This window comes from Patiria miniata, unplaced genomic scaffold (assembly GCF_015706575.1).
Source record: "Patiria miniata isolate m_02_andy unplaced genomic scaffold, ASM1570657v1 HiC_scaffold_7, whole genome shotgun sequence".
Taxonomy (NCBI): Eukaryota; Metazoa; Echinodermata; class Asteroidea; order Valvatida; family Asterinidae; genus Patiria; species Patiria miniata.
Genome location: NW_024037074.1, coordinates 47,272,794 through 47,295,304, shown reverse-complemented (window position 1 = coordinate 47,295,304; position 22,511 = coordinate 47,272,794). Strand labels below are relative to the sequence as shown.

The window sequence follows — 22,511 nt, the reverse complement described above, 5'->3', positions numbered from 1 at the left end:
AAAAAAAAATACCAACGAAACTTTATACGTCAACCCAAACTTGCTAACGTGAAATAACCAATTTTGTTTTACCACAAGTGGACAGAATTCTAAATTACTGCTGGTATATAATTCCTCAGCAACTGCAGATTTGGTCCTTTCAACAATTAATTTAAATACAGATTTGTTTTTCCCGCTCAAACATTATAATATAATTATTTTGATTTAATTCGAAGAATGTGTGGGCATTACTCCTTCCAGCGTGGATTCAAAACCCCAGTACGAGTCTGGTGCCTCTTTAAGTTCCAATTCTTATACTCCCGCTCCACAGAGCGTGTAAGTCTCCAGACTCGACGTTCTCGTCCCGGTGAACGTCTGGGTGCTAGACTAACACGTCTATAATGCTGTGTTGGCAGCAAAGGCTTCCATCCTTTTAAATTTTTCTCTTTCACAAAAATCCACATTTCTCTTTCAGCTCCGGATGACTTTCATCTGCCTTTCTCATCATCTTTCTCACCTTCCTTTCCATCAGTCCCAACACTTCAACTCACAGTTTGAACTAAGGCAAACCTTTCTTTCTCCTGAATTAAGGTTTTAGATTCAATGTCTGGCCAGATTTGAGAAACGCGGAAGCTAATTATCATATAAATAAAATAAAGAATAACAAAATGGACCCAGTACATATACAATTCCTTTTAAATTTAACATTGGGACACCAGACCCCATTGTCAAAACTCAGTCAAATCAGGTTTGGCAATCAGATGAGGTTGTATGCATGCGCACGGACTTGAAGGAAACAACTTAGCAAACCAACTTCAAGTATGACATTTTGGCCTGCCTTTCTCAAACCCCAGTGAACATACAGGGTGGTGCAAAAAGAAGGAAACCCACTTTTGACAGGAATTGTCACGTACTTGATGAGCATATGTCAAAAATGTAATCTAATAAATTTAAAATATTGGTCGTTAAACATTAGTGACGACAAATCGATTGCAAATGCATAGTTTGTCTCTGAGTTGTAGTAGTTTAAAACTGTCATGTGCCAAACTTGTTTGTCCACGGCATGGACGGCTTTATTCCATCCGCTTGACTGAGCTCCGGAGCTTGATTTGAAGACAAAAAAACACTACACTAGACTTACACGTTGACAGCAGTGATTTCGTTGACTGGTATTCAAATAAGCATAAAATAAACACACTATTTTTGACATTCTTTTGAAGATATTTTTTCACATCGTATGGTTGAAGAGATATACATCACTACATTATAAAAAAAAAAACCGGTTCAAACAAGTTAAGTAAGTAGGTTAATATTGCTGTCAAAAGAGGTTTTCCTTCTTTTTGCACCACCTGTATTAATACTCGCATTCTTATACTATTGCTACATTGCAAAAACTCTAGTGTTAAATTTACACCATTGGTATCTATATAGGAACATCTGGTGTTAAATTTTACTGGTGTTGTCCTATATAGATACCGAATGGTGTTAAATTAATACTACAGTTTTTGCAGTGTACCACACCTTTTCCAACATCCTTTCTCTCCGAGTCTTACTCGCCCCTTTTCACATATTTTCTTTCACTTTTTTCTTATTCAGCCAATGAAGGTACCCCTGTCATATCTTTGTACATCTCTTCGTGTACTTCAAATCAGACAATACAAACTATACAGCACTGAAGTTGATAGGTTATGATATCATTTACATAATTTACACAATAGACGCGCGCCGTATGTACTTCTATGTACAGATTGAATTACCTTAATTGTGCCTGTTGATAATGTACATATGTTTAGAATATTTTCATAGTGTGCTCTTCGTGTTTTTACAATAAATCGTGACAAATGAAGTAAAAGAAATCAATGAATAAATGTCTTTAAATATAAGTTAAATGCGTATAAATGTTTACATTATGAACACTTGTTCTTGGACAGTACTTGCCATTCGAGACACGATAATAAAACTGACTCAATTTTAAATGTCTCGATAAAATACCACTAATCAATCCCTTCGTTTCAAGATAAAAATATAAATTGGAATCAGCCAGTTGTGAGTGGTTGAACAAAGGTTCAATAAACGGTCACGTGTACAAGGAAATCATGTACTTTCGTATCGCGAGAGGGCGCTATTTTGTCTCACCCGGCTCACAAAGATCGATTTAGTATGCTTTTAGTTTTCAAGATAAGCTTTCAATTAATTTACATATAAAACACAAAATGGTGTGTATTTTGATCTTATTTATATTGTGAATAAACCTATTTAATTGAAGAGGCACACATGCCGCATGCAATGGCTAGGCCTGATATCTTCTTTGAAATGTGCAATTTACACACGAGCGACTCGTTAATTTCTCCAAGGAAAAACACTGGGAAAAGGTTTTACAAGTTAAGGTAAGGCTCGATCGTATGCACAGACTTCGAGGCTTTTCACAACAATGCCCACACCAAGCCTATCACAAACAATTAAGGTGTAGGCCTATATAACTTCAATAAAAGTTTCAAACAAGCAATAGGGCCTAACATTTTCAATTTTGAGATAGGAGTAACAAGCAATGAATTAAGTGCCCCAAAAGACCAGATTTAGGCCTACAGATCGTGGGAATAATTGTGTCTGTTACTCCGTCTGTGCAACATGTCTCTGCAACCATGTTTCAGAGCTTCTATAGTGATAGTCATAACAGCTGCCTTGGAATGTGCGAGTAGGCTTACACGGTAGCCATGTTGAAGGGCGCCCTCTGCGAAGGGCGCCCTCAGCGAAGGACGCCCCAGCGGCGAGCTCCATACTTTAAAAGGGCGCCCTCAGCGCTCGACGCTCTCCGTGAAGGGCTTCATCTCTTGGGACAGCTGGTCGATGGACGTGGAGCCCTGGACGTTCTTGCGGAAGGTCACGACCTCAGACGTCGCCATGACGCAGGAGCCGTTGGTGTGGGTCCGCCGGCGACTGGAGCTGCCGAACTTGTACCGGCTCTTCGCGATCCGCCGCCGGATGGCCATCTGAACCTGAAAGGGTACATCAAAAAATGAAAACTCCTAAACCTCAATTTCTATAGCTGCGGATAACAGTCCAACAAATCGTCATGTCTCTCCGTTAGTTAGTAACAAACGTTGACATTGTCTGTTGCTGCTTCAAATTCTGACTGATTTCAACCAAACTTTGTCAAAAGCATCCGAGCCCCAACATATCACATGACCAAACTGGGGTCAAAGGTCATCATTGGGTCAAGGTCAAAATAACGTCATATTACAAATAAGCTCAAATGACAAAAGTAGCGCTGTCAACATGTTGGCCTTGGTCAAACATTGGAAACTGTCCATGGTGACCTCTTCGTCTGACCTATAGTTATGGGGTCAAAGGTTAAAATAGGTTACATGGCACAATTAATCACGTGACTCACAAATGAAAACAATTTCGTTGGCCCCCAGCTTCCGAGATCATGTCACGCTTGTTCTCCGCTGCAAAGTGACTTGGGACCTTTTTCATGATGAGCTGGGAACTTGGTTCTATGCAAGCTGGTGCATGGTTGAATCCATTTTTGACAATGATATCCTCAACCACAGTATTATACAAAGACAGAGTTCCCACTGACAAACTGCTCCCAGCTCAGAGACCATTGTTGAGTGGAAGGCTTGTTACCTCATTGTTGGTTAGTTTGGGTAAAAATTGACCAACTATCGGGAGGAATTTGCCCAAGTGTGTAGGCAGTTGCATGGTATGTTGACCAACATTGGACAAAATATGAACCCAACTTTTGCATTAATTTTGCCCAACTTTATTTACAGTGTTGAATGTGGACTCCGTGCTTTATAAACAATTGTGAAAATAACCGGCCAAGTGTATTCGAGGCACCTAGATAGAAAGGTGTCGATTCATGGTGACATTAGTGAAATATTTTGTTTATCAAACAAATCCACTTGGTAAGAAAATCCCGATAAGTTTGATATTGATAATAAACAGGAAAGAAAACTCACCTCCTGGTTCATGAAGCAATAAATAACAGCAACGAATACGCCCTGCAGAAAAGAAATCGTCAAAAATATGGTCAAAATGATAAGAAAGTGTTTATTGGGAAGTGTTCAAGATATTTAGCTGGTTGTCAGGGGTTTAAAACCTAACGGGTACTGTGAAAGCTTGATGAATGAAAACGACACCACGTTGACTCGTGAAAGAATTTGGTTTATTTTACTGAATACTTCATCTGCCTGTCTTCCCAAACAACTGCGCATGTGCGACAGGTCAAAGGTCAGATTGCAGGTTGCCAAAAGACCAAGTTACCTGTCCAGACTGCAGCACGGCATTCACGGTGTGGTACATCTTCTCGGAAACACCGCCCTCACTCGGCACTTCCCATATGTAAATTAGATAGGTCAGGCCGAGCAACGGAAAGAGCACAGCCACCGCTTTGACAGATTTCCTGAAAAATTAGAAAAAAAGTGAAAAAGTATAACAATTTGATAATTTGCTTTTTGTTTTAAAATTTAAACGATTCCTGATGGCGAAAAACAGCCAGAAACCTTTTATCCCCCACTAGTTTCTTTCACCAGTATTTAATTCGTTTAATGTATTTTTTCTCCATTCCATAGATATTCGAAAAAGGCCTTCTGTTGTAGCTCACTCCGAGCTAATCAAAACTAATATTGGTCATTTTTTCCCTCTGAATTCCAAAATCTGGATTAGGGAGAGATGAAGGATCGTTAGTAACAAAACATTTGTATTTCTAAAATAGTTGTGCACTAGCCCTACCTAGCGCAAAGAAATTCAGGTGCAACACGATATTTTTTTCGGATGTAGCTGAGGTCACATTGTCCGCTGTTCGTCAATTTGGGGCATTTGTTGGACACTGGATCTTAAAACGCCCTCTGGCGGTGGGAATGAAACCGCATCAGGTTTTCAATAAACACGGAGGATTGGAGAACATAGATCGAATGGGCTCAGCACGGCGATGTATTCACGTTTCATGTTTATGCTCGAACTTAGCCCGTTAATACAATCTCAAAATCCAAGCCGACTTTCAAATTTAGCAAGAATTCCGCAAACTTTCAATGGCGGGAAAATTGTGGCAGGAAACGAAAAGCACGGCATGTTGTCGTGATGATGCAGTAAGCACGATTGTGGCAACATTATTCCCGCCAAAATGTCTCACGCGGGAAATGCTTCATGTTCAAGTCGCACTGCAGCATGCACGAATCAAGATTGGTTTTTGGAAAATTCCGTAGGGACATTACTAGCTCAGGACTCTCTTCCTGAAACGCCCAGGATATTGAGAGGCCCCAACAATGTTAAGGGAGAAAATAAAGGCGGGTATAGCGGGGAGGGAAGAAAAGGGACAGAAATGTGAGCGAGGGTGGCGAGGTGTGCACGAGGGGGAAATCGATGCTTAGGCTCGGGTTACCTCATCTGCGCTGTCTCGACCGTGACACTAGCTCGGAGTTTGGTGACCAGGATTCTGATGATATTGATCAAGAAGAAAGAATTCACCTGTGTTTGGAGATAGAAAGAGAGACCGTCAGAATGAAAAGACCTTGGTGTTGAGGAAGAAAAGAAGAAAACTGAATTGACTGGGACACGGGATCGGTGAGTAATTAATTGAATGATGCCGCTACGGCTTGCTTAAACACTGGAGTGGGTTCAAGATCCAAGCTAGCCTGGTTCTTCTGGCGAGCATGCTCCGGCTCTAGCCTTAAACACTCGCAAAAAAGATGTAGACCATGGCACAGGCTAAGAAAATGTCACGTATAGGGTGAGCGGTTGACCAAGTGCCCATATCTACCGAGACATAGATGGGGTAACTATTGAACGGGTTGCACTGGCAGATAACATGAATATCTGTAATTGTCGGGACTGATGGAGGCGGACGAACCTGGCATTTTGAGTTGGGAAGCGAAACCATATACCGTACCGGTCAGTACTTTTTTTTTTAAAGGTAGAGTATGAGCTTTAGCTCAGTGAATGCTGTATATTCCAAGAAAACAATATTCTAGGATCTCGATTTCAATTCAAAAGTTGCAGAGTCATGTTTGGAATTGCGCCCGAAATCAGCGTCCGGGACACGTTCTCATTCAGCCGATTGCTTTAAAAGAAATCTAAACGTTACTAATATAAAGCCATGGTCGATTGACAAAAACAAAATCTCACAGGAGATCTATAAAATTAGGACATATTTCCATGTTTTCTCATGGACACAGAAGAAATCCCAGCAACAATTCTGCATTCTGCGGATTTTGGAGAAGGGGAAAAATGAAGTGGAGTTCTATTTTACGAACCAAGATGGCGACGATCATGGGTACGCGTATCAGCCATATGTAGGGTAGAGTGTGGTAGTCATCCCAACAGGGACTGGGGTCGAAGATTACCATCAGAACCACCCAGCCGTTGGTAAAGAACAATGGTGAGCCTATGAAAGAAAGTAAAGACAATGAAACATGTAATAATTACTAAGAAATCAGAACAAGTTAAAGGGCCTTTGCAATGTATTTTTGTTTAAATGCAATTCTAGAAAATGTACCCTTGTGTACCATTTACCCCTATTTTCAATTTTCTTTTTGCCATTTTCAAGGGTATTTTGGTACCTTTTTGGTTTCATGCTGATGACAATTTCCATCTTCATGAGCAAAAGTGTGATGTCATTTCAGGCAGAAACATCTGATTTTACAGATTTTTTTTCAGCATCAAAAGTTGCCAGAATTTTGGATATTTCGCTGTCGTAGATTTTCTTTTTTTCTTTGGTGATTCGTTGTTGTGTCAGTACATGGCAGTAAGCCAATGAGCAAACTTTTCTCACAGATGTTTTCAATAAGCAAATTTTTGGGTTCACAATTTGAACGGAATAAATGCTTAAAGAAGTGCACTTTTCAATAAAATTAACCAAAAAGGGATGTCAAATGTTTCCATACATTTAAGAATAGTAGTAAGTTGCACAAAATGTGAATAAATATTATTGAACCAGAAGTAATCTTTGGTTTCATTACCAAAAAATAAATACTACTACTTATAATAAAAATCGAATATATATATCCATCAAGATTTCAGAGGTTTTCTCCAACAGGCTCTGAGACGTTATAATTGTTATATCGAGGTTCTCGTAATTGTGGTACAACCCTCAGCAAGGCTAAGCTTTGAACACTTGGTGGCGTATTTTGAGCACGTATAGCTGCCATTTCCTTGCCATCAATAACAAGTCAGATACAACCTCGAATGCCCAATTCGATCCCACGACGACTTTACAGACAGAGAGAGAAAAAAAAAGTGCGCTTGCCCTCAGCCATACACACAGGTAGGCCTACACCGTGGGACTGTCAGGATAGCTAATGACCATCGGCAGTTTGAGGGTTTAAAATTCAATTAATGGATAACTTAACTGTCCACCGGGGGAAAATGAAGCTGTAAATGATGTGATTATTCAAGACGACAGAACGCTCGCAGGTATTGGTTAACCCGGGGCATCATCAATAATTGCTATTGTCCATTAACTGTGCTGACAGAGGGCGCTGTCAAAAATACCCCAAAAGCTATTCAAATAATTATTCGATAGTGTCCAGCAATAAGGAAAATTCATTGATCGTTTATAGGCGTTTTGTTTTTCAGTGCAATTCACTGCGACGCAAATATGAACGGAGTAGATCTGTTTTTGATGTGTCTTTCAACGTGATGGGACTCATTAGCGTATTACTGATATTAATTCCCTCAAAGGTGTGTTCCCAGTCGTTGAAGGTAACACAAACAGTAACGCTCACAGCCGTTTGTGGTAACACATAAAAAGGCGTTCACAGCCTAAGGCGCCTGACACCATTATGCGGCATTAACTGTTCTTAAACGTTTCGTAAACGTTCGTTAACGTTTCTCACCCCATCCAATGAAGAAGTACAACTTGAAGTTGGACTCGTTGCTGAAGACGGCAACGGCGATGCGAGTGGTCAGAAACAGTCCCTCCACGAACATCCAGAAGATGTTGGCCATTGAGAAATACTCCAGGAGGACCTTGAGCAGACGACACAGGGCAACCTGCCAAAAAAATATTGGCGGGAAAAAAGGCAATCCCTCAATGTTAATTGTGTGTTAGTTAAAAAAAAAAGTCAAGCCAGAGAGCATCGCTTAGAACATGTGCTAGCTAAGCAAAAGTCAACAGGGAACCAGCCATAACAGTGTTTGCCAAATTGCGTTTATCGCTGTTAACCTGTTTTCACTAAGCATACATTTTCCGTGCTAAGCAGCAACACTTGAGCCAAGTCGGTGATGCAATTTTGTTAAGAAACGTAACTTATTTTAAAAATTTAACAGAGAAGAAAGGGAAATGATTAAAACTGTAATCATTACCAACAGCTTGCAGAAACCTTCGTAATTTTGTAAAAATCGTTCATACCAAAATGCCATACATCAAAATGGTGTTTTCATCTCAATTCAATCGATTATTCCTCCGAAGTTATATGAATCATTCACTTTGTCAAAATGGTTAGAAATGATAAAGTGGCTACGATAACAGCATTTAAGGCCGTCTGAAGAGGAGAATCGATACCGTGGAAGTGATTTAAGCATATCGGTTTACACTGCGTCGGTACCTGATCGGCCTTCGCTGTGATCAGACATTTTAGTAATTAAGTGGGATTGTTTTTCTTCCGACCAAGGTGTTGTTTTTCTACCCGATACGGCCCGTTCAACACGATCGATATTCCTAGCCTGGGATGATAAAACATGACTGACTTAAACATTTTTTTCACTGTCAATTCCAACGCTACTGACGAAATACTGTTTTCTGCACTAGAACTTAACCCGGCAACATTTAATTAATTTGTTTCCAGGCAAGGAAATTTGGAATTTGACAGAGATGAAAAAGATGAAAATGTTCAATAAGACCTGTCAATATTTTATCACCTCGGTTTTTTTAAGCTTAGGATGGTGTATGATGACATTTTCCGCGTTCAGCCAGCCTTTATTCTTTCAAATGAATTTCAGAGCGAGGCAGACAAGAAGGTATTGCCCGGTAACAATTATCAGAGTCGAGGAATTATACAGTGTGAAGTCAGGCAACCATACGGTCAAATGATATGGTCGAAGTATTAAGTCCAACTGGACATGATGTCAGGGCACTGTACCCAACAGATCACCAGCCATTAGCAGCGTAACAGCACGGAACCATTTTTACCGACTCTAGGGACCAGGTCACGGTCCGTTTAGCGTGGGCGCTCGTGCGGCGTGACTAGCACTGCCATACCGCGGTCGCCAGTGTACGTGCCGTGCCCGTAAAGACGATAAGGACGAACGATTTATTTGGACTTGAGACGAGGCACCGTCTTAATAGCTAATTGGTCGTTGGTACAACATGCCGAGGCGGGACCAGGGAGCTATTTATAACTGTGGGATAGCTCTGTAGGTTTTTCTAGCGGTGCCGCGTCTTCAATTGAAACAACAGTATAGTGGTTGTTACCCTTTAAAGATAGACAATGTAAAGCACTGGGCCTTCACATTCAACATATAAATCTTTGGTAAAACCAAAAATATTAAAAAGGGGTTTTGAGATGGCTTTCTGCAAGTACTTTAAAAAAACAAAAAAACAAAAAACGGCGTGGATTAAAGGGACATTTCGGCACCATGAAATCCCCGAAAATTTGTTGTTTTGGCTTGTTGACTTATCCTATTTCAAAGGGCTGGTTGAAAGGAAACTAACCTAACTTATTACCATTCCCGAGAAAAGACAAAATAAAACCCCAGGTTGATTTACTTCTGACGCGGCGGGCATTTTGTGGCACACGCATACGTTTTTCCAGCCGTGTCCATTCAATGTACAGTACTCGTTTTGGGGCGTGTGACACATAATACATACAGCACCAATACACAAATAACGTTTGTAGCACGTCCGCAAAATGCAATGCACTGGTGGAACATGTGCGGCAGGATTCACGACTAGCACCCAACAGCTCCATTTTTGAGAATCAAAATGTTGACCCCTGAATTTCGTTTTTGCAAGAATAACACAAAAGCGCCCAGTTCTTAAAGAGTGGTTGTGTGATGTTTATCTCCTACTTTTAAATGCTCTTTCCAATGAACATGTTTGGTTTTAAACGCGTTTTGCATCCCAATTGGGCGCACTACAGGACGTAATGCCCCTTTAACGTTAACATGTGGAAATTGTACCTGATCAGTTTTGACTAAGTTTTCCGGAGAAAAAGGGTCTCGAATTATTTTCCGGGCACTGGAAATTCGAAATGCGCGGGGGTCATGAGACGCTTGGTGGCGTTTTTCATAACATAAGCTTGTAAACGCGCACTTGACTTGAAATTACATTGTAATTGAAGGGATTGCTTCGCAATTTTATTTTTCTTTGTATAACTACATTCTCTTTCTAAAAAAGAAACCTAAAGTGAAAACAATTCACCACATAGGTTTCTTCTATATTTTGAATAGGAACGAAGATAGACGATTTTGCCTATCAAAATAATTACAGTCAAATAAAGTCAAACTGTGCCTAACTTAGTTTCACTTCTAAACACAGCTATCTGAGGCCAACACAGTTTTTCTCAGAGAAAAGTAGTTCCCCTATGGGACTCACCGCGTGTTCCGAGGTGTCCTTTGTCTTGGGGTAGGGCTCACCACTCTCGCCCACGTAATATTCATCCATGGAGTTAGGTCCGGTCAGTAAGGGCTGCAGCATGACGATCATGCAGATGTACTTCAGTATGAAGGACACGGCCAGGTTCTTGTGGATGTTGATACGCGTGCACTGTAGGGACCTGCCGTCGAAAAACAACAACAAGAGCCACTGTATCAAAATAATCCGGTGTCATATGAAATTTTGACTCGTATACCCTAAAAACAGATTGGTTGAAATAACCAATATATTGGTCAAATTCAACCAATGTGGTTGGTAGATATTGTGTCCAACCAATATATTGGTTAAAATAACCAATCTGAAACGTTTTGCTTTTCAACCAATCTATATTGGTCAGAATACTAACCAACATGTCTTGGTTGTATTAAAACTGGTCTCTTTTACCTTATAGATACTAACCCTCATGTGTGACCGTTCAATGGCCTAATTATATCTTCACTAAGGCATGCGCAAAACAACCAATGGGTTTGAATTTCATAATGTCCAAATGGGTGCGATGTTATGACGCGACTTCGGGGTAAAAAGGTTCATTGATGCAGTAACCATTTACAATAGTTGTAGTAATGTATACGTACATGTATATATTTCTAATAAGAGAAAAGCAACATGTAAACTTACGTCAATTACCTTTTGAGTCTTGTCTATTTGGACCCCAATATATCTTCACAACACTTTAAAAAAATACCCGGGTCAGATTGGCCTGGAATCCTGTTTCTATTATAGCCTCAACTAGGTTCCAGGTCAAAATGAAAATTTGTCGGGTCAAAATGACCGTTTTCGGTGTAATTTTAACCCGGCAAAGTGTTATTTTTGACCCGGAAAAGAGTTGAGCTAAGTAGAACAATCTGACCGGGGCCAATCTGAACCGGATGTTTGTAAAGCATATAGAGCGCCCCAATTCGCTCAAAATGTGCCCCAAATGTCACTTAGCCTATTTATGCACTCAACCAAATCAGCTGAGCACCAGTATACAGACAATTATACTGCAGAGCACTTTGGCTGGTAACCTGGGTTTTTTTTGCTAAGCAAATATGCTGTGTGAAGTGAACTGAGCAAATTCTTTTATAAATCGAAAAAGAACTTTTCAATTGACGTCTTCATTATAAAAACAGGCCAATAGATTTACAAATAATTATTTCAACCCTATGATGAATTGAGTAGATTTCATAGCATGACTAAAAAAATATGAGGAAAAGTGAATGTTTAACTCTGAGGCTTTTGCGCTATCTGTAACAAATCGATACGAAAGTGGAACAGATCCATTAAAAATAGTACAGTATGTCACGTGCAGGAGGCCACCTGGTAGCACGGACACCTGTTTAAGGCAGAAGTGTGTGTGGAGCTGATAATGTGATAAACCGAGGAGTATGTAGACTTAAGTGCATGTCTACATGCATGACACATGGATGTGCCTTCTCGGGAGAGGTTTTGACTTCGTTCAACAGGCACGAAGATGCGAATATCGTCCGCAAGGCTTGAAATGCGACTAATTATCATAATTTGGACAGCACTGCACTGTATATAATAACAAGGCCCGTGCACAAAACTATGCAATAAGTGCTAAAATGTGAAAAATGGAAGGACAATTAAACGTCGTATCAGTCGTGGGCACACAACTATAGCGATCTTCTCTGGTTTGTGAGCATTCAAGGATAGTGAATTTTTTCAATTGCGTTGCGCGCCATAAGCGTGAGTGGGGCGTGGCTTTGACATGATCACGACGATCGCGTCCTTTCAAAGCAAGGAAAGGTGCGCATGTGCAGTGGAAGGACTTCTCAACCCTGAACAGGTACACCACAAATAAATTCTCGTGCTTATCGGTGAGAAAGATGTCTTTCCCCCGAAATGCGTCATCATCCTGCAACGACCTCAGAAAGGAGAGAACATGCTTAAATATCAAGGCGGCTTAGGCAACTTTCACACCTCTAATGCGGGTATAATCTTACAAGCATTAGCTCGCGCGACTCTTTTCTGTCAGGACACACGAACAATTTTACGGGAGAAAACGAAAGGCAACCGACATGTGTTATCTATTAGATGCCATGCTTCATTGCTCAGGCTCAAGCATAATAGCGAGGTTTGCATCCACCAGGCGAAGAAAAAGTCAATAAAGGCCCAGTGAAGACACCGCTGGGACTTGCGGAGAACTCCTAAAGCACATATCGATGGCTGCCAGACGATAATTTGATCCAGTCTGAGCTAACAAGCCCAAATGATTATTGTAATTCACTCCAAGCGGCTCGCGGAAAGATAACAATGAGCTTCATGTTGTACATTTGTATTAAAGATTAATTTAAATAAAATGTTTTAAAGATCAGTTATTGCAATTCATTTTGTATTTTGTTTATTCGTTTAATATAGGCTATGCATGTATACCAACGGTAAGTTTCAGTTATCAAATAAGTAAAAATTGAAGGTTCTAAAAAAAGGCGTTAGTAATTTTTGTGGTTAAAGTTGTCGGAGTCCTAGCAGATAGTTTTGTTTTTAAAGGAACGTTAATCGACCTTTCCATACTGCAAAATCCACATAAAACCTGTTGTTGATTTGCATGCTACCACGCATAATGGTGGTCCTTAACAAGCAGAACACCAATTAAGGTACCATTACGCCAGTGGGAGCAATTCCGTTTCAAGAAAAGGCTTCTAGGGTTGTCAGTAATTCAATTTTCAGCAGGCAAGTAATCAGGTTGGATCGGCGATTTCTTATTCAGCGTTCTTCTGCCTTCAGGAATTCTTCTCCTTCCGCCCGAAGGCTGAACTATTTGGTAAAAGGCAACTTACTGCCGCCTGAAAGCATGCGATCCGTTTGCTTTCAAATGGCAAGAGTGAGATTGAGTTTGTATGCAAATGAGGGGCATGAAAAAAGCCAAGTTTGGACGAAATGTGAAAAAAAAATCGAGGAAAAAAAGTTAAGTACTTGTAAATGAACGTCCTGGAAAACACACACGAGACTTTCAAGAAAGATTAAACGGTACAACTATTTAATAAGATAATGTAGACATAGACATTCTTCAAATATCAATGACCAAGTTCGATCAAGAAGTATGTTAACCAAAGTTGAAATATTCATCGAACCCAAGCTATTCAGACGAAAAGTGTAGCCCTACAGCCGACTCTAATATAATGTCTAGTCTAGCTTATGTCTAGTCGCTAGTTTTTAATGGTCGCGCGTGTCACAATGTACAGCAGGGACCCATGGAGCGAACGATTACGAGGGAGCATTTGCATCGTATTTCAAGTTTCCAACCACCTTAGCGCCAAAAGTGATACCTTTGAGAGACGTGGAATTAGGTAGACATTTCCTAATGCCTTAGCTCCTAATATTTAGAGGTAAAATGTTAATGTGGCAAATAGGCTAGATCGATTGCTCGTGGTCCAATTAGTAAAAATAACGAAATTCGTGTTAAAAAAATGAGACTTGAGGCCTCAAGGAATGGTTTCGTTGCTCCGTGTGTCTATACTCCTTCTCCACATACTGGCAAGTATGTATCGGGGTACACAAACACAAAGTGTGACAGCGTAGCGTGTCAGATTATTGAACATCAAACGGCCGTCTTCAAAGAGAAATATTGCAACCATTCCAAAGCATGACTGATGATGATGGTATGTGACGACAAACACCCAGGCTTGGAGACAGACTAACTTATAGCAAACCCCGACAGGATTGCGAAAGTGTGGGAGGGGAAAACGTGCCTTAGGCCGGGCTGTTAGCCTTTGAAATGAGCCGTCGGTAAGAACATCCAGATCAAAAATTAACCGAGCATGTGATTAGCAACGCCATATGTCGGGGAAAAAAACGGGAACGTGACAACAGTTTTGTAAAAACAAGTTTGCCGCCCCCTGGGCAGTGATTGCTCCCATGTAACAAAGGCGCCAAATTATGGCGGGATATTATCTCGTTATAATCTCATTAAAAATTTCAGTTTATTAGATATAAGCGCATGCCATCTTTACAAATACAGCTTGAACTCTTTGGCCGATAATTTTGCTCTACCCGAAAGGCCGGTCTTTTGACTGTTGAGGTATTTTGACTTAGTCACTGACGGACTGCGTCACAAAGTAACTGACTGACTGACTCCCCGAGTCACTGACTGACTACGTAATAATGCTCATCTTTGCGGCTTTCCGGTCCGGCCCGACTAGGCTTGCCTAGTTTTTTCCCAGAAGGCTTTTTAAGTAAGTATCAAATTGCCTACATCACAACTCCCATAATGCTTTGATTGCTATAGCGTGCAGACTTTTTAATTAGACAGCGGTCTACACGAATGATATGATCCATGCTAGTTGTCACTCTGCGTGCACGCGGCACCGTATAGGGACGATTTGGTGTCTCCTTCATCCAATCTTTTTGCTATCGGGGGCATGAAATTGGGACGGCACGGTGGCCCACATAAGGTGTTGTCTCACGGTCCGGGGATATTGATTTCCGCACTGTTCGTCACACAACGGGGTATCGTTCTAATGAGGAAAATCTCTTTATTGATAATAGGTATGCTCCCGAGATGGAGTTGTGTAGCGTGATATCAGTACTCTAGATATCAATACTCTAGTTATAACATTGGATGAACTGCGCAGAGGCTGAAATGCCTCGTTATTAACAGAGTTGTCCGAAGCCTTCGCTTGCAAATTTTTTTCATGGTATCTGACAACAAATATATGTGTCGAAACACCTAAAAATGTCTTTTCCCCCATTACTTTTTAAAAGAATTGCTTGAAACATTTCCGTTTCAAAACACAACGACCACCAGGAATTTTGCTTTAAAGATATAGCGAGACAGTTGGGAAATACTTTTTAACAAGGGAAATTATTTGTCCCAGAGTATAGAGAAATTGTGTTTGCGACATAGCAGCGTTGCCGCAAAAGCCAATTAATTAAAATAGGCTATGTTATTAGTGTGGCGTGTGTGTGAACGGGTTGTGCCGTTTCCCGCGGCGCAAAAATTCTCTTGGCGCCAAAACCGTCCGGAAAAGCCCGCCACAATAACAGCGAGCTTCACCGCGTGCTTCACCGCGAACAAACAAGCAGATAAATAGATGTCCTACGTGTCTGTATTTCTCCCGAGCATTCTCGACAGAAATAAGTTCAAGTCTTTTGTCACTCTCCTTAAAAAAAAGACGACACCTAATTCCACTGCGCGACATCTTCAGAGATTTCTGAGGGGTGATTAACGGTTCTATTGTAGCTCAACCTGCAAAACAGGCCAGTTCATGAATGGACGTAGGTGCAACGACACAATAATTTCTCCTAGGACAACTCTGTTAGGTTTGATTTTTTTTAAGTTACAAGCTGGGTGGTAAAAACCATACGACACTTGTATGCAAACAGATTGCAGAACACTAAGCAGTCTGGCTCGGGTTCCCCCACTTTATTCGACTTCGAAAAGAGGAGACTGGAACCAGTTCTACAAGAGGCTGGTTCCCATTATGATTAAACATTACGATCCATTGCATACCACGCTTCAAAAAGTCCTGGGTCAGATTAAGCCGGAGTCTGAATCCAGACCTGCTCAGTCCTTTTCCGGGTCAAAAATTACCTTCTTGGGGTCAAAAGATATATTTTATAGGTCATTTTGACTCAGAGAATTAGTGTCAGTTTTGACCCGGGAAAGGACTGAGCAAATTTGGATTTAGATTCGGGGTCAATTTGACCCAGGAGGTTTTAGAGTGCAGAAAAGTGTTGAAGAACACGCGGAGTCAACTATAAATAAACGCGCCAATACGGAGCAAATTGTAATGCTGGACTGTAGTCTAGTCGACTATACAAGCCAGGGGGTCATTTTCAAAGTCTGACAAGACCACAGAGCTAAACTAAAGTGCTCTTTGGATACATCAACAAAATTAGATGGCCAAACAATCTCGGTCTTAATCAATAAGCAAGACCTTTTTTCTAAGGCAAATGACTTACTTGAAGTAGCAGAAGATGAAGAGCGTGATGACAAGGAAGATGAGGGACAGGACGCAGCCAAACAGCCAGACATAGGGCATGGCCTGATTGGTGAACAGAGGGACTGGAATGGTCTGGGGGAAAAGTGGAACGCGATGAAAAAGAGTACTTGCAATCAAAACAGTCATGACAATGTTAAAATATCGTTTTGACTGCTGATCTATGCCTGATTAAAAAAAAAAAACCAGTTTCAAACAAGTAGACTAAGAGGACTGTTATTTGAAACGTCTTCTTTTTGGAGCCCTGTTTCTAGATACTTCAATGACGTCGAATAGCAAAACTTTGGAAAGTATGTTAATTTCTACAAAACTGGGATTAATGTTCTGGATAATGAAGACGAACAGAAGTCCTTTTCACTTGCTGACAGTCTTAGACTTACTGGAGGACTGTAAGTCCTGAGACATTCACCATAGTCCGTCCACTTGGCCCACTTGCCCGTCTCCGTGCACAGTCTGTGGGCTCTGACAGCTGGTAAAATTGGAACAAAACAAGTTAATTATTACATCTGAGGTATTTGTTGTTGCTTCTTCGTCTTCTTTCGTATGGCGTACACAGCCTACAATTGAAGGCCAAGTGTATTTGTTGCCGAGAAGTGTTCATATTGTGCCGATTCATTGCAAACGTTGAGCTATGTTTTCGCATATGGCAGTTACTTGTTGAAAAGATGTATGTCAAGGGTAAGCCCTGTAAAAACAAACAAACAAACAAACACCCCAACAAACAACCAAACAAACACCCCATTAAACAAGCAAACAAACAATCCAGAAAAAAAACCCAAGAAATTTCGATTCAAAGAATTCGAATTCGAAGTTTTTTAAAACAAAAACTAATCGATTATTTAAGCTCTTTTTGCAAGAAGTAGGTAAGTTAATATCGACATAACGTAACGGGAGTTTATTGGCGCCTACAATTTCCTGATGTCGTATTTAGGTAAAAAAAAAAGGTTTAATGACACTATCCGATTTTAGATAATGATTTGTTCTTTACTATAGCCATGCTTTTAAATTTCCCACAAATTAAGACAACAAATTGTGACAAAATATATTTTTTTTGCAGATCGGGGTCGAAAGATTGGTGACTTACAAGAGGAGTTGAAAAAGGGGCAAGGAATGCTCGCGTTGTGCCCTACGGTCGTCGGCGGCCAACACAGAATACCATCGTGCGAGACGTTACAGAACTTGGCACCTGCAAACAATAAATGACCGATAAGAAAATTACGACAAATAAAGACACATTTGTTAAAAGATTGTAAACTTATTTTTAAGTAATATGTTTTCAGGTTTAGAGGTGACGAATCCTTAAAACAATACGTGATGCACATGTTTCGTTCAATGACTTTGTAATTATTTTCTATATACTTGCACGGAACGGCCATCATTTAATATAACATTCGCCAACATTGTTCGTTTGAGACAAGTTAGAAAAACATTTCTGGGTACAAAGGTACCATTACACACAACCCTTATGTTTCCAGTTTGGGTTATACATATCTATAGACATTGCGATACAAAAGTGACGGCATGCTTAAAATCGAGACCATTGTTTAAATGGCGGCTGTATTTTCAAATCGAGGCTTACCCTTTTATGGTACCCCTTCATGCTATAGTTCACTTTCTGTGTACACACTGTGCCGAAGAGAGCCCTAAAACGCACCTGAAATCGTAAACCATCTGGTCTAAAACATGTGAATTTGGTAAAGTTGATGTAAATGACGAATAAGAAAGAACATGTCTTACTCGGATCATTATTGCCGCTGCTTCCACGTTAGTAATGTCTCTGTAAAATTTTAACGTTTGCAATCTTTCTTTTATCCTGACAATTATTCTACATCATAGAAACATGACCGCAAGGGGAACACGAATTTAACACGCGGTACGTGCTTCACATCGACAAGTTTAACAGAATAAACACGTCGGACTTGGCTCATCCCGTGTCAATTTAGATTGATGGCCGCGGAACATGCCTTCACTAGTTCCACCTCACCCATTCAATAATGTTCAAATGAAATGAATTGGTATGATTTGATTTTCATTTGTTAATCATTAGTGGGGAGGATTAGGTGGAGCGCTGTGGTCGAATGGTTACGGCGTTCGACTCACATGCCGTGGTACGTGGGTTCGAACCCTGATAAGGAACATGTTGTTTGTGTCTTTGGGCAAGACACTTTACTACAATTGCCTCTCTCCACCCAGGGGTATAAATGGATACCTGTGAAGGTAGAGACCAGAATGCGCTGATCTTGAGCTGCTGCAAAAAAATGGTCTCATGGCCTGATGAACGATAATTGTAAAGCGCTTTGAGACCGTTGGTATAAAGCGCTATTATATAAGCACATTAGTATTATTAGGACACGACTCTTGTCTGTTTACTGGCAGCACTAGGAATTCCTCTGTATATTAGGCCTTACGAGTTGCAGGTGTCTCAGATGTTGTAAATTGTTATTTTTATTCAGTATCAATAAAAACACAAAAGGTTTCCTCGTGCCTATCCCAGCAATATAAATTCATTGGCCATCTGACCCCGCCTTAACGCTTATAAAGTAAAATCAAGCCTGTCTCGAGCCAATATTGCCCAGCAGGCCGGCGTTTATTTCCGGATTCAGCGGATGGAGAGAGGCAAGTGAGGATAAAGTGGCCTGCCAAAGGACACAATATATGGCCAGCAGCTAGATTCGAACCCCTGACCCTCTGATCAAGGGTCACAAACACTAGCCACACTCCTGCATAAGGTCTATTTTCAAAAAAAAAATTAAGCTGTCGAGACTCGATGACGTAGAATTCACGTCAGATTCGCTGCCTTTGTTTTGAGGAGGTTCCCCGTGAGTTTATAATTATTTCCATCACCATGGCCGAATGGAGGGATTATATGCGATAAACAATCGCCGCCTGTCCGCGATTCGTCAAGTGGAAGGTCGGCCTGGAAGCTAGCAGATTCCTCAGCGATGTAAACATGCAGCGCGCGTGTAGTTATTACACACCCTGCCATAATGGATGATGGCAATTGGGCCGCAGTATAACGGTTCGGGCAAGCTCGTCTTAAAGGTCTCTTTGGAGATGGAAAAAAGGGGCTAATATCGTACAGATTTACACAGTCTGCTCAGCTGTCATCCATCTCATTTTTACCCCTACCAACTCAACCATCCGACTCACCCGACCGATACTCGCTTATGAACTTGTTAAGTTCTTATTTCGATGAGCTGTCAATTTCCAGTGCCTAGCTACAGCCCTTTAATGCTGTCTTATTTGGGAGGTAACCGTGGAACGGAGGATGACGCGATCTTATTTATAAAGCTGGACCTAGTTTCATCTGTACTTTGGCAACTTAACTCCACTCAGTCACTGATGTAACTAGTTTTTTTTGGGGGATACATTCCGATGAATCCAGGGTCCATACGAGTAGAGAGATCTAAGGAATCAATTAGTGTTAACACTAATAACTTAGGAAGAGAGATTTTCTAAAAATTAAAGTGAATCCAAATAATGCCAATGGAGCTCAGATATTCCACATTAGGTATAACCGTGAAGAAAATCAATATGGGACAAATATTTAATGCGAAATTGCATCTAACTTTAACATAATTTCATTTGGTAAAATGTTTATGATTATGCCGGTCATAAAGGGTTTTTTTATGGCGAACACCACGTAACATCTCGTTAATTCGTCATAAATGCATTTAATCCATCAATCATCCAACGACGGCAACACTCTCTTTAGTTATTTGCATATCATTAATGCCAATTGTGACACCCTACACTACTTTGGAGAGTGTTCGAGTGCTTCACAAAGGCAGTTCTTCTGTCCAATAATCACTATGCTGGGCATATGGAAGGCCAAGTTTCACACTTACACATGGAGATTTTGTTTTATTACATTTCGTATTCGGACCCTGAGCAAAGGGCGACAATGCGTATATTTTCCTCTTGCTGTTTGAGCTCGCTACTCGACAAGATCCTCTCCGGCCTGGGGGACATGCATGCTGTTTGTCGTGGCTTCGATGTGGCTAATAAGGAGGTGTCGCGCCGAGGCCTGAACAACAAGATGCCCGCCTCATGCGCGGCCCAAACCCGCCCCGGCCCGGGAAAACGAGACCTCTTTTACCTTGTCACGAACGACCACTGGCGCTCGCGGCTTGAATAAACCACGCGACGCGCAGAATGCGACCATTGCGCACGTTCGTCATTCAAACAAACAGCGCGGGATTTGCATTTTGGCGCCCAAAGTACTAGCAGGTACAAAATGTAACCAAGTACGGAGCCTGAGGCGTAGTAACCTACGCACGCTCGTGACTGTCAAACGAGCGCAGCAACTGGTATGGGAGCCTGACTATTCACGCAATGGGCGTGAGACCATTCAGTGCGCCTTTCCCCTTGACAAACAATTTTGTCCTGGGGGTGTTAACAAGTAGAGGTTTCTGATCAATCAATTAACGATACGAGCATCACTGACCTCGTTGTGACCTCATTTGGACAAATTACTGTCTGCAGGATCTATCTCAAGGGTAAGCCTCCTCCTTTGATGTTCAGCCTTCAAGGCGTGTGTGATAACACCCGCGTGATTAGAAAACCGCGAAATCGGATCCAATTTACGCCAATAAGTGGAACAGCTAAATTGAATTATATCATCCATTATTCATAAAAGGCAAGCATCGGTTGATCATTTACATGCCTCCGTGGTTTCGGTTTTCAATCAATAATTAGATTGGCTAGTTGCTATTTTTCTTCAAACACAAAATGTTAGCAGCAGCAAAGGAAACACAAAAGCAACGCGACTTCGACACTTTTCAGTACAAACCGAGACTTTTTTTAAAATCAAGATCAACATTTTATCGTTGACTATTTAAAAATAGTTCGAGAGTAAAACGATATGTTTTTTTAAATATAGGTTATAAATAACACGGGGCTTGACGGACTTTAGTTGATTTCCCTCGTTTCTGTTTGTTTGTTTGTTGGTTGGTTGGTTGGGGTGTTTGTTGGTTTGTTTGGGTTCTTTTTCGGAGGTAGAGGTGAAAGGGGAATTCAAACCAAAAATAAAACCACCCCACCACAATTATTACGAATATCAATTTTAAGGCCTCAGGCAAAAGATATCCTTCAAAAGCTCAGAAATACATAGAAATCGAGACGAGATATCCACGGCATCGCGTTTCAAAAACAGTCTGCTACTTTTCGCTCACTGCGCATCTTTACAATCCCAACAAGATTCTTTTCTCTGTCTATATTAAAAGAAAACAGTGACAAATATTTTGACAAATATTAGCAACAACAGCTATATGACTCTTGTATTATATGAGCCTGGTAGTCCATGTATATATTGTCGAATATATTGTATATTTTGTTTTCATGTGGCGGTATAACATAAATATAAGTAAGGAAATTTTATTGCAAAACAGGATGGTGGGAAAATATACGGGACGACACAGGACACCCGACATCCGGACGAAAATATTGAAATGATCGGTCTGGTATTGTCGGCACACAAAAACGCTCCTCTTTTTGTTCAGGAGTACAAAGGCAGGAACATTCGGAAACTAGCATTATTCGCGTCTCTTTGTGGGGAAGAGACTGGGCACGCGGAGCGCCGGCACGTTTAAAACGAGCCGCTTACTCCCACAGGATTGACTCTGGTGACGTGAATGCTTCTATTTTTCCAGTCTGTTTTCTTTTTCTTCTTTTTTTTTTTGATTAAGAAGGTTTTGTCAGTTTAGACGGGAACTGGACACAAAACTGAAACTTAGAAATATTATGGCTTCCGGGAATCGCGCACATGTCGAAATTGACAAATTTAATATTTATTTTTTCGGTAGCAATAAATGTAACTAGATATTTTGTTGACACGAAATGAAAACAAATTTCGTTGTCAATGTAGGTGCTGAAGAACAGGGAAGTATAAAATCGGAAAATAGTGCCCATCTTGGGGGTCGATGTTATTTCCTCAGTAAGATCATCAATATATAATCACAAAAGGTGAAACTGTGTAATTTCAAAACAGATTT

At 40.8% G+C, this 22,511-nt stretch overlaps 1 protein-coding gene across 1 annotated transcript in view; it reads right to left on the bottom strand.

Annotated features, from left to right (window-relative positions):
- Positions 1-1,567: 1,567 nt before the first annotated feature.
- Positions 1,568-22,511, bottom strand: part of LOC119745239 (corticotropin-releasing factor receptor 2-like) — a 44,967-nt gene continuing 24,023 nt past the window's right edge. The window contains exons 3-12 of the mRNA XM_038221463.1: positions 17,603-17,704; positions 16,899-16,987; positions 16,481-16,593; positions 10,517-10,697; positions 7,818-7,974; positions 6,237-6,367; positions 5,366-5,451; positions 4,249-4,387; positions 3,945-3,986; positions 1,568-2,975 (exon numbers count right to left, since the gene is read on the bottom strand). Coding sequence (XP_038077391.1) covers positions 2,775-2,975; positions 3,945-3,986; positions 4,249-4,387; positions 5,366-5,451; positions 6,237-6,367; positions 7,818-7,974; positions 10,517-10,697; positions 16,481-16,593; positions 16,899-16,987; positions 17,603-17,704 — 1,241 coding nt within the window. The 3' untranslated portion in view covers positions 1,568-2,774. The remainder of the gene's footprint in view (positions 2,976-3,944; positions 3,987-4,248; positions 4,388-5,365; positions 5,452-6,236; positions 6,368-7,817; positions 7,975-10,516; positions 10,698-16,480; positions 16,594-16,898; positions 16,988-17,602; positions 17,705-22,511) is intronic.